At 37.1% G+C, this 15066-nt stretch overlaps 1 protein-coding gene across 2 annotated transcripts in view; it reads right to left on the bottom strand.

Moving 5' to 3' along the window:
• Positions 1-5949: 5949 nt before the first annotated feature.
• arhgef39 (Rho guanine nucleotide exchange factor (GEF) 39) overlaps positions 5950-15066 on the bottom strand; it is a 105141-nt gene continuing 96024 nt past the window's right edge. Inside the window, exons 10-13 of one of the 2 annotated variants that reach the window (XM_062065682.1) lie at positions 13992-14080; positions 10379-10505; positions 8352-8446; positions 5950-6739 (exon numbers count right to left, since the gene is read on the bottom strand). In XM_062065682.1, the coding sequence (XP_061921666.1) occupies positions 6703-6739; positions 8352-8446; positions 10379-10505; positions 13992-14080 (348 nt within the window). In that variant the 3' untranslated portion in view covers positions 5950-6702. The remainder of the gene's footprint in view (positions 6740-8351; positions 8447-10378; positions 10506-13991; positions 14081-15066) is intronic. The other variant, XM_062065681.1, reaches the window with a different exon arrangement.

The following is a 15066-nucleotide window of genomic DNA, read 5'->3' as shown; positions in this document are numbered from 1 at the left end:
ATTGTTGAATTAACTTGTATGATTATTGTAATACACGACTGAATAATTACAGAGCAAATTATGTTGTAATAATTGAGAAAATAGTATTAATTATTGGGGGTGCTGAATTGCGATTTGTATGTATTATCATTCTGAATTAATTCAAAGTTTTCAAGAATTTATTTTTAAAAATATTAGTTTTTATGCCATCTTTGCACTTACACTTTAGCAGCTAGGAGGAGCTTTCTACCCTGTAACAATTGTTATCAAATATAATTTATATACCAAGTATTATATTGGAAGTATCAGTTTGAATCGGAACCGAATTGAAACATCTCATTAACATTACAAATAAATTACATAAATAACCATTTTATAGTACTTTTTGTGAGAGACTTCAGCATACTAATCATGAGCCATAAATTGGCAATGAATGATGTAATCATTCATACTGTTTTGACCACTAGCACATCTGCAGTGGCTTTTACATTGACCAGTGAATCTTTGTCGTCAGTGAGGCTTCATCCCTTAATAAAACATAATACAAATAATACAGTACAAACTTTTCATATGTTTGATTCCTTTAATTCAATTCCATTTCTAGAGTGCAACTAGGGCAAAGGGTCTCCTGATGAAGGTATCAACCAGTCAGAGTTCATAGAGAACTTTGTGGTGAGCAAAGTTAGAGAAACAAAAAGCCCAGTGTGCACAACTGCAGGAGACATCACCACAGATGATAGTTAATACTCTCTAATAATGGAGCTTTGTGATGAAACAGGAGCCCAGCATGTTTAATATGTAGAGAATATGTTGATGTAGCTGGGAGAAGGATGGATATATTTACTGTACGGATAAAGAAAAGGGTGGTGTGAGAACTATCACAAGTTTTATCAACTAATAAATACATTTCACAAATGTATCTTGAAGATTATTAATACGGCAACCGTGAAAATATGGTTTAGTTTGGTTGTTTGGCTCTCTCTGGTGGCGATAAAACGCCATCACAATGTTCGAAAGCAAGGAAGCAGCTTGCCGTTGAAGCTTTGACTCTAAATTCAGGATGTACTTGTTCCATTCATCCATTTTATACCGCTTATCCCTTTCGCTGTCGCGGAGGGTGCTGGAGCCTACTTCAGCTACAATCGGGCAGAAGGCGGGGTACACCCTGGACAAGTCGCCACCTCATCGCAGGATGTACTTGTTTTATTACAAAAAAATGTCATTCAAATCCTGAAAATATTTTGTCTTGATGCTGGGATTATATATATATATATATATATATATATATATATATATATATATATATATATACACTACCGTTCAAAAGTTTGGGGTCACCCAAACAATTTTGTGGAATAGCCTTCATTTCTAAGAACAAGAATAGACTGTCGAGTTTCAGATGAAAGTTCTCTTTTTCTGGCCATTTTGAGCGTTTAATTGACCCCACAAATGTGATGCTCCAGAAACTCAATCTGCTCAAAGGAAGGTCAGTTTTGTAGCTTCTGTAACGAGCTAAACTGTTTTCAGATGTGTGAACATGATTGCACAAGAGTTTTCTAATCATCAATTAGCCTTCTGAGCCAATGAGCAAACACATTGTACCATTAGAACACTGGAGTGATAGTTGCTGGAAATGGGCCTCTATACACCTATGTAGATATTGCAACAAAAACCAGACATTTGCAGCTAGAATAGTCATTTACCACATTAGCAATGTATAGAGTGTATTTATTTAAAGTTAAGACTAGTTTAAAGTTATCTTCATTGAAAAGTACAGTGCTTTTCCTTCAAAAATAAGGACATTTCAATGTGACCCCAAACTTTTGAACGGTAGTGTATATACATACATATGTATATATATATATCCATCCATCCATTTTCTACCGCTTATTCCCTTCGGGGTTGCGGGGGGCGCTGGCCACCGTGTTCAATGGAGAAGTCTGTTCTACAAAATTTACAGGCAACATACACCTTCCCCTTCGAACTGTCCTGGATGAACTGAAATTCTCGTTTCCATTCGTTTTGGAACTTGCAAGCGTATTTCTTCATCTTGCTCGTTGACGGCGTCGCCATGTCTGTAATTTCCTCGTTCTTCTGCTTCGTCTCCTTGTTGTGTGCGCAGTTGTGCACTCTACTCTCTAAAAGCCCTAGATGTTATGACGTCATTGGGCAGGCAAGCTGTTTATATCGTGGGAAAGCGGACGTGAGAACAGGCTGTCCCCACTCAGGTCCGCATTGAGCTGGAGGGGGCGTGGCCTCCAGCTCCGGCTGAATACCGGGAGTTTGTCGGGAGAAAATCTCTGCCGGGAAGTTATCGGGAGAGGCGCTGAATACCGGGAGTCTCCCGCTAAAAACGGGAGGGTTGGCAAGTATGACATATATATACTGTACTGTGGCATTCTATTACACACCCTAAATTATAAATTATATATATATATATATATATATATATATATATATATATATATATATATATATATATATATAATTTATTTTTTATTTTATAGTCCACGAGAATCACAATTTCAAAACCTGAAATTAATACATGCTTTAAATATTATTACAACAAAATAGTTTTTTTTTTTGTTGCAACCACATTATTGCTCTCACTATTACCTACGTTATGTTGGACCGGCTTAATAAGTTATATTTCGTCTACTAATTTTATCTTTATATTATCAATGAAAAAACAATACTCTCAAAAGGGTGTGTAATAGAATGCCACAGTACAGTGCTATTATGCGGCTTTTGTTGCCATCTAGTGGACATTATGAACATATGCAGCAAAGAGTGTCTCACCTCTGGACATCCAGTTGAATAATATACTGTACATATGATATATAAAACAGCTTGAATTTTATTGATAAAGAAAACTACGTTGAATTAATCACACAAAAATGTTGAGAAAATAGTCACACCTGTATATGTAGTATAAATTAAAACCTATTTAAATACATTTAAATAAAACAGGAAATACTCACTCATATTAAAGCCCCACTTAAGAACTTTCAGTTTTGATTGATTTCGGCGGTGCTGGTGGACCAAAGCGGTAGTGTTTTGCAAGACCACATTTCCCAGGAGAACCAGCGCATAGCGTTAGTCAGTATGACTGATTTGTCCACAGTAGGAACCTACATATTTTACTCAAACTTTATATTCGCAGGTTGCAGTCATCTAATTGTTTTTTCTTTATGCTGTACTTTTGAGTTTGTTGCGTGGCTGGTCGTGTCAGTGGGGAACTGCGAACTAACAAGCTGGTGGTATTGCTACCACACAAATTTCCGATTAGCATCATAATTTTGATTTGAGCATCGAAAGGAATTTACTAGTCCAGCAGGGCCAAGGAAGCATTGGTCTGAAATCTCTCCTCGTCTTTGAGCTCACGCCAGCGAGCGAAAACCGGGCCAATGTTGATTTTTGACTGTATCAGGCATGTGATTTGAACTTAATGAAAACGACTGAAAATAAGCCGGGGGTCTGGGGTCCAGGATGGACCTGGACCTGGACCCCCCACACCCCGAAGCTCCTGGCTTTACAGCAATTGCACATGCAAAAATGAGCAAAAAAAGCACCATTTAAAGATTTTTGAGTGTTTAAAGAATTGAAAAATGATAAACAGAGTTTACATAAATACATACCCCATTCATTCAAATGAATCACTGTCTGTTTCAGTCACTATGTTATTTAGTCACTACAGTAATTACAACTTGTGTTCACATCCACAGGAACCACATTGGTTAGCCTACTCTATACAGTATTTACAACCTTACTAGTGTTCACTTCACAGCCACAGATGGTTAATCTAGTTATTTACATTATGTACACATTACTTTGGCATTAGTGTTTTGATGGCTCTGACATTAGCCTTCCTGGAAAATTTTTGAGCAGCTTGCATTTTCCTTTTTGTTTCTGCTTTAGTGGATTCTACCTTGGATTTTATAGCCAATGTCTGTCTCTTAGACACCCTCTCCACTTCTAACTGCTCCAAATGCAAAAATCATAAAGAGTACAAACAATGTTTATTCTATTAGCTAACTTCCTTTATCTGAATATCTAATTTGTGATTTATAGCATTAAATAACAAATATATTGCAGTCATGTTGTTTATGTTTCAAATGATTCAACTATTCAATGTCAAAATATAAACAGTAGAAATAATGAATAAAATGTCAGTTACTGTCTTGTTCGAAAACATCAATGAAAATGAAATTTAGCATTTAGACAGGCTATACTGTAGCAAAAGTCATCACGTCTGCCACAATCAAGTGTGTTCTTAAATGTGTATTCCACCTCTTCCATGTCGAGAGCAGTTTTGATTTGGGCTTACATTTTCATCCATCCATCCATCTTCTTCCGCTTATCCGAGGTCGGGTCGCGGGGGCAGCAGCCTAAGCAGGGAAGCCCAGACTTCCCTCTCCCCAGCCACTTCGTCCAGCTCCTCCCGGGGGATCCCGAGGCGTTCCCAGGCCAGCTGGGAGAGATAGTCTTCCCAACGTGACCTGGGTCTTCCCCGTGGTCTCCTACCGGTCGGACGTGCCCGAAACACCTCCCTAGGGAGGCGTTCGGGTGGCATCCAGGCCAGATGCCCGAACCACCTCATTTGGCTCCTCTCGATGTGGAGGAGCAGCGGCTTTACTTTGAGCTCCTCCCGGATGACAGAGCTTCTCACCCTATCTCTAAGGGAGAGCCCCGCCACCCGGCGGAGGAAACTCATTTCGGCCGCTTGTACCCGTGATCTTGTCCTTTCGGTCATGACCCAAAGCTCATGACCATAGGTGAGGATGAGAACGTGGATCGACCGGTAAATTGAGAGCTTTGCCTTCCGGCTCAGCTCCTTCTTCACCACAACGGCTTACATTTTAAACAACTAAAATGAATGTGTTGGGCATTGTTTTAGCCAGACGCATACATTTGTCCAAATGTGGCCAAGTAGAAGCATTGTGGGTTTCCTGGAGGTCGTCTACATCGCTAAAAGAAAAGCCAAAGAAAGACAATCCCTCTGCCATCTTCCACTATTTAAAAAAAAATATATAAATCGCCCACTTGAATATTCCCTCTTTACTTCTCAGACTCTCTCGTCGTCATTTGGGATGTGCGTGTCTGTTGTAATGTCCCTTCCTGGTTCCATGGCTCGCCCTATCTTGTCTCTGATGGTCCTGTCCGTAATGTTTTGCCCTAATCTTAACCAATCGTGACTCATCATAGTTAACCAACCAACCAATCATGGATTTTCTTATACGTAAACCAACCAATCATCACTGATGTTTCCCAAATATGTTGTCCCCTGTCCTTAGAGTTGCTTCGATTTTTAAGTTAATCATATTTAATGATAAACCATATTTTTTACCACTTGATTATCAAAAACCATACTCATTACAGGAAAACTGTAGTTGTTGGGAGGTATGACAAAGAGACGGATCAAAATTTTAACACCGATTGAAGATTGGAAAAAAACTGAAAATATTTTTTTATATTTTTACAGAGATAAAAAAGACGGACTTCCGACTATAGATGGAAAAATCACATGTCTGCTGTATTTTTATCTAGGTAGCCTACTTTTTTCTTTTTTTTGTACCCTCATACTAATATTTTCGTTTCTTTGGTTGTTTTGCAGCTACTGCCATGATAGGAGTAATTGCACACAAGCGTTTGCATCCACTTCTGTCTTTTTAACGAATAGGAAAAGGGGGGAGTGACGTATGCCGTAAAGCAAGTCAGCACATTTGTAGTTTTTTGTGTGAAAGTTGCTTAGTGCCATTGAAAGCGATACAGACCCCCTCAGGCCATGACATGTGTCATTCAACTAGTTGTAGGTCCATGTGTCATCCCAAAAGTTGGGAAAATATTTTATGAATGTTTAAGTTTGTTAGTGCTGCTTTAATGATATTTTATTTTTCTTAAATAATTGTATGCACATCTGAATATAAAAAAGCACAATGATGTATTTTTTTAGTGTATTGTTTCTCATTTCCAGATGTGATTTGTGATATCACATCTTAGCAATCATACCACAACAAAAAACATATAATAAAATCAATTGCAAAACTAAAAGCTCCCTAATAGCATCAATATGTGATTTTATTACAATAATATGCACTAATATTAAAAATGAGCTCACATGTTGATAATGGATACAATATAGCAATATGTGTTTTTTTTTAAATTGTGTGAACCAGGTTTCCAAGCCTAGTTGCCCACTTTTGCATAAACACAAACTGCAATTGCATGAATTGCACCCATTTGATTTGTGATACATCATATTACACATATTAGTCATGTGTGTATTAGTATATTAGTAGTAGTGAGAAATACTCTAATTATAATCAAACAAGGATAGAGTAGGCAGTTTCAGCAATGAGGAGTGTAAGCAAGTAGGAAGTGATGAGTAATATATAGTATTGACAACATGTTGCGCATGTTGGATTGTAACATAACACCTCAACGGACAGATTGCTTCCCTTTAAAATAAGTTAACTTCACATTGGGGCAGAGCGGATTACAATCCAGGCTATAAGAGCAAATTCAACATTTATATATTTGGTATTCAAGCAAGGTTTTTAAAGCTAAATAATATTGCACAGTAGAAATAGAATCTAAATATTTGGTGCAGGGTAAAAGAATAAAAAGTAGAGGTCCTATCTTGAGTGTCAAAAGTCTGAAGTGAAACTCTCAGACCGTCATGGCAGGATCCACTGGTGCAATTCCGTTGCGACTGAAGTAACTTCAGAGGATAACACAGCTTGATGTAGATGACTCTGCACTGTTGGACACATACATTTATCTAAGATGCTTTAAGGCCATTAAAACAACAGCAGTCAAAACAGCACATTTTCATATGAAAAATTCAGCACAATATTATATAAACACTTGCATCATAGTAACTATGAAGATATTTTTTCTTCAATTCATATGGATTTTCTAAACATTTAGCAATTATGGTAAATGGTAAATGGGTCGTACTTATATAGCGCTTTTCTACCTTTTTAAGGAACTCAAAGCGCTTTGACACTATTTTCCACATTCACCCATTCACACACACACACATTCACACACTGATGGTGGGAGCTGCCATGCACGGTGTTAACCAGACCCATCTGTAGCAAGGGTGAAGTGTCTTGCTCAAGGACACAACGGACGTGACTAGGATGGTAGAAGGTGGGGATTGAACCAGTAACCCTCAAATTGCTGGCACCGCCACTCTCCCAACTTCGCCACGCCGTCCCCCAAATTAGTTTAAAATGCCAATCCTACACACAAAACCAAAACATTTGTTCCTTGCAAGAAAAAATGTCCCACTGTAAATGTAATTTTTTCCATTTGCGGCCTGCAGCTGTTTTATAAATTGGACTGCAGTTTCTTCTAAAAATGCAATTACACAAGAAAACTGGGGGGGGGGGGAAATAAAAAAATTAAAAACAGCAACATTTTTTAGCCTGTTTACAAAACTTTAAATATGAAGATGCCCCCCACATAAAATGTAAAAGTTTAGATTTAGACACAAGAATTAAATGAAGACTTTTTTGTTTTACTTGTCCACCAGAGGGGGTACTAGTTTCCATTCAAAAGCATTGGGCACATTTCTTAAACTGTACCTTTTTTTTTGATTGATTGAAACTTTTATTAGTAGATTGTACAGTACATATTCCGTACAATTGACCACTAAACGATAACACCCGAATAAGTTTTTCAACTTGTTTAAGTCGGGGTCCACGTTAATCAATTTGAAATGCTTTGCGTACTATATACAGTATATGTAAAAAATAAATAAATAAATAAAGTCGGTTTTTTACTTGTTTTTTTCCAATGAAAAATATAGTTAAGTTATTTAAGCACCTTCTAAATCCACACAAATGTAATTCATACTTTCAAACAATTACATTTTTAAATCAGATTAATCACACAATTGCATTGAGATTATTCACAGTAAATTATTTGCATGTATGATTTTAACTAACTTTCACATTCTAACACAAATGCAATTTTGTCAGGATGTCATATATTAACATTGTTTTTTTTAATTGTCATTTGTTTGCTCAAAACATGGTAACAGTTTTATCTAAAGTCCAGTCAGGGTTTATTTTAAAGTGAAATTTGCCAGCAAGTACAACAGTCAAGAGTATCCTCAATCATCTTTGACCTGATCACTGACTGTATAACAACCTGCTGCGCCCTTCAGGTAACCATCTGCGGTTAAGGTAAATTGCGTTTCTACATGATTAATGCAATATTTTGTGGTTTGACAGGCCTTCATATACGTAATATGTGTGTTTATTTCAGAGATTGACTCATTTGAAATGAATTTAATTCACTTTTTTAAAGCAGTTTTTGTGAAGTTGTCATGTTTTGTTTGCAAGGAGTGAAAATGTCAGTACCTCTGATCTGAAAGAGCCTGCTTCGTCCTTTTGGGGGCGCTGCCCTCCCAATCACCAGCAGGTCTCACAACTATCTCACCAGGCTCATTGCTCACCTGCACGTAGAGGAAATAAATATACATAATAAACATACAGTATTTGAATTACTTCTACTATGTATGTGAACCATCAATACATTGATAAACTATTAAACTCAGATTAGGCAGAAAATAAACTATAAAGACTACTAGAACGTTCAGTAAATATGACTTTAAAGAAGAACATCTTGTAGATTATATAACGTACATTAGGAAAGTATTCACAGCGCTTCACTTTCCCCAGATTTTGTTATGTTATAGCCTTATTCCAAAATGCAATAAATGAATCGTTGTCGTCAAAATTCTACACACAATAACCCACAATGGCAATGTGATTTTTTGTTTTGTTTTTGTTCATTTTCAAATTTAGTAAAAATAAAAACTTTAAAAAATTATTTGTACAAAAGTATTTACAGCCTTTGCTCAACACTTTGTTGATGCACCTTTGACAGCAATTACAGTCTTAAAGGGTAACTGCAGTTTTTTTTATTTTATTTTGCCTATCGTTCACAATCATTATGAAAGACATGACGAGGGATGGATTTTTTTTAATGCATTCTAAATATTAAATGTACATTGCTGCATTCATCTTTCCCTCTATCCTGACTTGTGTCCCAGTTCTTGCTGCTGAAAAACCTCCCCACAGCATGATGCTGACACACCCACGCTTCACTGCAGGAATGGTATTGGCATGGTGATGATCCCGTTTTGGAATAAGGCTGTAACATAACAAAATGTGGAAAAGTAAAGCGCTGTGAATACTTTCTGGATGCACTGTACTGTATGTCTAATTGCAGGGCTCAAATTTAACCGCGGCAACTGCCGCGACAGCCCTCGTCATTTGCTGTCATGCCCTAAAATTTTTTACCAACATCGGCGGCATGAACCTGCCATGACCGCCCTTGACCTTTTACTTGGTAATGAACTTTGGATGTAACATTAAACAGTGTAATGATAATTAGCGATAAAATTCCAGACGGTTAGTAACACCGTCTAATTTTTTAATTACCACAAAAACGTCATTTATTAATGCATTTTAGGCAACACAAAGTCAGTGGCATGCGCACTAGCGTTGTTTGGCTTGATAATCATGGCGAACCAAAGACACGGACTTTGCCCCTGAGATTTCTCCTCTGAGTAAACGGATAGCCAAGCGCTTGGTTTAAGGTCATTTTCCCTCGCTTCCCGACGTGCGTTTAAGAGCGCACTGCTGTGTTTACATGGAGACAGGTGTGGACAATATTGGAGACGGACACACTTGTCCCCACACTAAAAGTATACAGCAAAGGAGAAAACTATTTGATGTTGCTTTTATTTTCCTAATACAGTGTTCATCATCTGCTGTGACTGAGAGTTAATGACGTGAGGAAACATGCAGCAGGTGATGTGTCGTGAACGTTGTCACAACTTGTTTATAAAGTCTTTAGTTTGTTTACTGGGATGTTCTTTATTTAACTGTAAACTGTATCAGTGTTCAAATAACATCAGTATTCGCTAAATGTTTTGTCATCTCATTCAATTGAACGCAGGCTGTGAAGATTGTGTATTTGATGTGAGAGGAGCCACTCTTCTTTATTTTTGTTGGCCAAACTGATAGGAAGCATTGGAGAAAAACAAAGCTTGTTTATTGAACTTTATCGTCATTAGCCAAACTACTTTGTGTTTTATTTTGATATCAAAAAGTAAACACCAGATTTTTCTTTTACATTACTTGCATTTTTTTCACGTCACAAAGGTATTACTTCAAAAACCATTCATGTGACATAGCACGTTGTTAATCAGTAATCATGATTTCAATATTGATAACAATGATCTTAATTATTACTTTGGCCATGATTGGCAGCCCTAGATCTTATACTTGGTGCCCTAAAATATGAGCCCTTCTTTAAGGCAACACTTGCCTTGACCTTAAAAAGTAAAAATCCGAGGCCTTGTTGTCTGTGTTTTTACCATGTTCCTCTTCCTATTGGGATTGTTGCTGTTTTTTAGTGCATCGTGGTTCTCAGCAGCAGTAGAGAATGGTTCCTGGATGGACTCCGCTCTTTGGTGGGCAACTATCGGCTTTGGCTCCAGCTTTCTGTAAACATTGCCACAATTTAACAAAGAAGCATTTTTACAATCCACCGACATCGGCAACAAACGTGACACCTTTATAAACTACAGTGGAACACGTTTGCGTCTGTGCCACTTATGTCGACAACTCGTCTCTTCAAGAGAGAATCACCTGTGCCTAATGAGACTGTGGGAGGTTGTGTCATTGAACAGGTTACTGAGGTAAAGCTTCTTGGTGTCAATGTTGACAATTTGTTAAATTGAAACAGTCCAATTCATCAAATTCTACTGAATATTGGCAGTTATTAAGCATTGTAAAAAATATATACAATACCTAATAGGGTCATGAAAACTTTAGTGGGATAATTAGTTGTGTCACACTTAAATTATAGTTCTGTTATTTGGTCAAATACCACTGGAATGAACCTAAGGAAACTGCAGGTTGCTCAAAACAAAACTGCTTGTGTCATCCTAAATTGCCCAATTAAGGACAAGTGTTATACAAATTAATTCCCAGCTTGGTAACTGTTAAAGGTAGGATCAATTATTCTGTTATTTATTTTGTCAGAAAATGTATTTTAACAAAAAAGCCAATAATACCTTACCACAAAAGTATTTTTTTCAGAAATATTCATTAATATTTCATACGTCAGTCAACAGAAAGTCGCTTTTTAATACATCCTTGTCGAACTGACTAACTAAGAAGTCCGATTATGCAAAACCAACTTTTCTTACCTGTTGGTACCTGTTTATGTGTATTTGGGATCCCATTATTCCCCAAAATGTGCATTCAAGCCTAGGTGAAGAAATTCATAAAATAATTTTGCCTTCTTTCAAACTTGCTCCAAATTTAGCAATTTGGAATTTGAGACTTCAGTGACGTATTTTGCCTCCTCGTTACGTCAGCGGATATCTCCATGGCAGAGGTTTACCTGAAGAGCATTGTGCAATACTGCAGTTTTTATTCAGTTGTAATCTAAGGTTGTAGTCAATAAGTTCCTTCTTCTTGTTGAGGGGCAGACTCTTGTGTATAGTAGCGTATAGTTCTACCTTACATATGTCAGTAGACTATCTGGAAGCCCTAAAAATGTCAACATGGCTGACGGGGTGAAGACGCAGTCGAAGTGGGCTTAGCCTGGAGGAGGGCTTCGGCACGTACAAAATATTACATACAAATGTCGGTAAAACAAAATCTATGCAACACTTTGACAAAAAAGCCACCATTACATGTGATGTAAACCACAAGGAAGTGTAAATGTAGAAAACATATAATAATATGACATCTTTAATGCATAAGACGTTGCAGTAAAAAACAATGGTGGCTTGGAGTTCACTTCTTCAATTTATGATCATGAGAATGAACATTTTGTAAAAGATTCAGATTTGATATAATTATACAACAATACTATATACTATACTATATCATTTTCAGTAATTTTTGGTTTCCAACTGGATTGCGTGCAAATATTTTGTACTTTTTTGTAAACGATTACATTTTTCTGGCTTTTCTCTGATCATATACTAGCATAACATAAGTAAGTGGTGATGTTTGTCATGGAAGAATGTGTGTATTCCCCCTTGCCTTGATTGATTGATTGATTGAAACTTCTATTAGTAGATTGCACAGTTCAGTACATATTCCGTACAATTGACCATTAGTAGATTGCACAGTTCAGTACATATTCCGTACAATTGACCACTAAATGGTAATACCCAGAATAAGTTTTTCAACTTGTTTAAGTCAGGGTCCACGTAAATCAATTCATGGCCTTAATGTTGTACATGTATCAAAGCATTTGTACATTTTTTACACCCAAGGAATAATTCGCCTACTAATGCAGCAGCTAAAGGGGGCTTAATAAACAAACAAACAAGTAAGTCCCAGTCCACTAAAAGTGCCTGCTTGAAACGACGTCAAACATCAGGACTATTTAACCTGGCCAAATCCGACCCGGGAATGACACCATACCGGCCCTGGAGTTCAGTTCAAAACTTATAAGAATCCTTTTACACCATTAGAGTGCTTCTGTTGTATATAGGAACTTGGACCACTGTAAACACTTTGGCAGATCTCTGTGTTGACATTTTAACAGAGGCGTTCCTCAAAGCACCCTTTTGAGTATTCTCCTTTTTGGCAGTTACAATTGTTTTTCGTAATTTGATTAATGTAACTTGTTTACTTCAGGTGCAGTCAGAAATCATTTGTTCAACTTCTTAAGTGATACTAGTGGTGTTCTTCAAGGTTCCATTTTAGGTAATATCTTATCATCGTTTGGGCTATTCAACGGGTAGACGGAGAGTTCAGTTAAAAAAACCAACTTGTGAGACACTAATTTTTGCAGCGTATTATCAAAAATAGCGTAGCGATCCTGTAATTCTACTATTGTAGAGGACGCTGGTTCTTCGTAATATACAAAATAAGACTAATAGTGAAAGGAGAAGTCTGTCTCCCCCGTCCTTATCTTTCTGGAAATGTGGTCCCCAAAACAATTAAGTTGAATATGCCTGCCATACATGGTAGAAATATTTTGTTGACATAAAATGCTTAACTGAGGTTAAGTGGTTAGCATCTGTTCTCACTACAACAATTACACTGCATAGTGCTTTTCAACATGCACTGCATATGCTATTGATTGCTATTGCTTTTATATTTTCCTTCTGTTTACACCCCTAGACTGTATTAACCAATGTTTTTCATGTTTCTCGGGACTGTATGTTGAGTTTAAATTCTTAACACATACAATGTGCTCTCCCTGTGATGTGCAAAGGTTTATATCAGTAGATTTAAAAGGTAAGTAAGGGTTGAATGGTGTTTAGCATCCTTTCCATCCCTGGTGGTCGGGCCTTAGCAGAGCTCATCCTTCACTTAGTGTCACCAAGCATTGATCTAGTCACTAATTAAGTCCCTCGTCTCATGTGTGAAGATCACCCTGTCTTCTTGTGCTTCAACAAACAACGCAGGGATGAGTGCAATCAGTTCATAATCAAGAACAAAAAGATGACCGGCGTAAGGGACAAAAATTGTATAAATAAACGTATGATTCCAAAATGTCAGTCAAGCATTGTGCAGTGTTTGTTCAATCAATAATTTAGCTATGTGTGCACACACCCGAAAGACCCGTACTCCTCCCTAGTGGTGTGAGTGCTGGTGACCTCTGGCCCTCTCGGCCTGTCCTCTACTAGGTTCTCCCATACAGCTAATTACACTCCCTGGAGTTTACAGCAGTCAGCCTGCACATTTGCTCAGCCACTGGGTGGTCTGAGCACTTTGACAGCCTCCCTTCACTCCTTTCTGACAACAGGATACACTCATTAGCGGGGGCCAGGGAGGCCCTTATAGCATAGCACCCTCCTCCTCCAGGAACTGGGGGGGACGGGGGGAGGGGGCTTCTGAGGTCCTGCTGATCAATGCTAGGGCGGTCTGAGAGTAAACTATCGGTAGGGCTGAAAAGCAGCAATGCATGATTGCACTGCAATTGGATGTAGCAAAATAAAACATTTTTGTACATACCTAATAGTGGAGCACAGACTTTGGTACCAATCATTAAGATCTTCCTGGTTGCTTGACATAAGCAGGAGTTTGGCTCTGGAGAAAGTCAGCTGGAAATCAAAGACAACATTGAAGTTAGGACCCTGATTCCTAATGGTAGTACAAGTACCACTAATGGTACACAGGAAAACTAGAAACAAAACAAAGGGAAACATATTTGAGAAGTATATAATTGAAATATGTATGAAATTATCATACATATATGCATGTATTCACCAAAGATTCTCTGAAAATGAAATCAAGTTAAACTTTTTAAAAAAAATGATATTGTTTATACGCTACAACTCAGTTATTAGCTAAAACGAAGGTACTTGCAAAGCAAAACATCCTTGATATAGTACTACTTAAGTTTGACAACCACTGCAATATAACATATGAAAAAGTCTATTGGATACATATTTTGGATTGGAGAACTGGCAACATTCCTAAATATTATATTATATAAAGAGCTATATTGCATATAGAGCAGGAGCAATTTCAGGGGACAAAGGCTGACTTTTTTTTTCTTTTCAGTAAATTTTGGCTTTATTTTTGGCCATCATTTTTGTTGTGTTACTCAATTCTACATTTTTCTTTGAGGGTTTTTAATGTCAAATGAAAAAACTTCCTAGTCCAATTCTTTTACAGGTGTACGACACACTGACTATAATTTAACAAAACCCCAAAGCCAAACAAGACATATAAGTCCTTTATTTTTCAAAGAGGATAACAACAATTTGGGTTTATACTTTTTTTTTTTTTTTTACTTTATTTAAACCTCTCAATCAACATCAGTCTTAAACACAAAAGGCAATGCTTTTTAGTTGTCAATTAGTATACAATTGCATAACATTAGTTATTTCACTCATTTAAACCTATGACATTATCTTATCAAAAGTCTGTCAAAAGGGTAAAAAAACAAAAACAAAACATTACATGTTTGATATTTTTGTTTAGGACTAATGTTACAAAAAATCCAAAATGTTTTTACACCTATCAAAAACATAAGCACTTTTATGTCCTGTTTGGCTTTGGAGATAATTACAAATGAATGTCC

Source organism: Entelurus aequoreus, linkage group LG12 (assembly GCF_033978785.1).
Source record: "Entelurus aequoreus isolate RoL-2023_Sb linkage group LG12, RoL_Eaeq_v1.1, whole genome shotgun sequence".
Taxonomy (NCBI): Eukaryota; Metazoa; Chordata; class Actinopteri; order Syngnathiformes; family Syngnathidae; genus Entelurus; species Entelurus aequoreus.
This window is presented reverse-complemented; position numbering and strand designations above follow the sequence as displayed.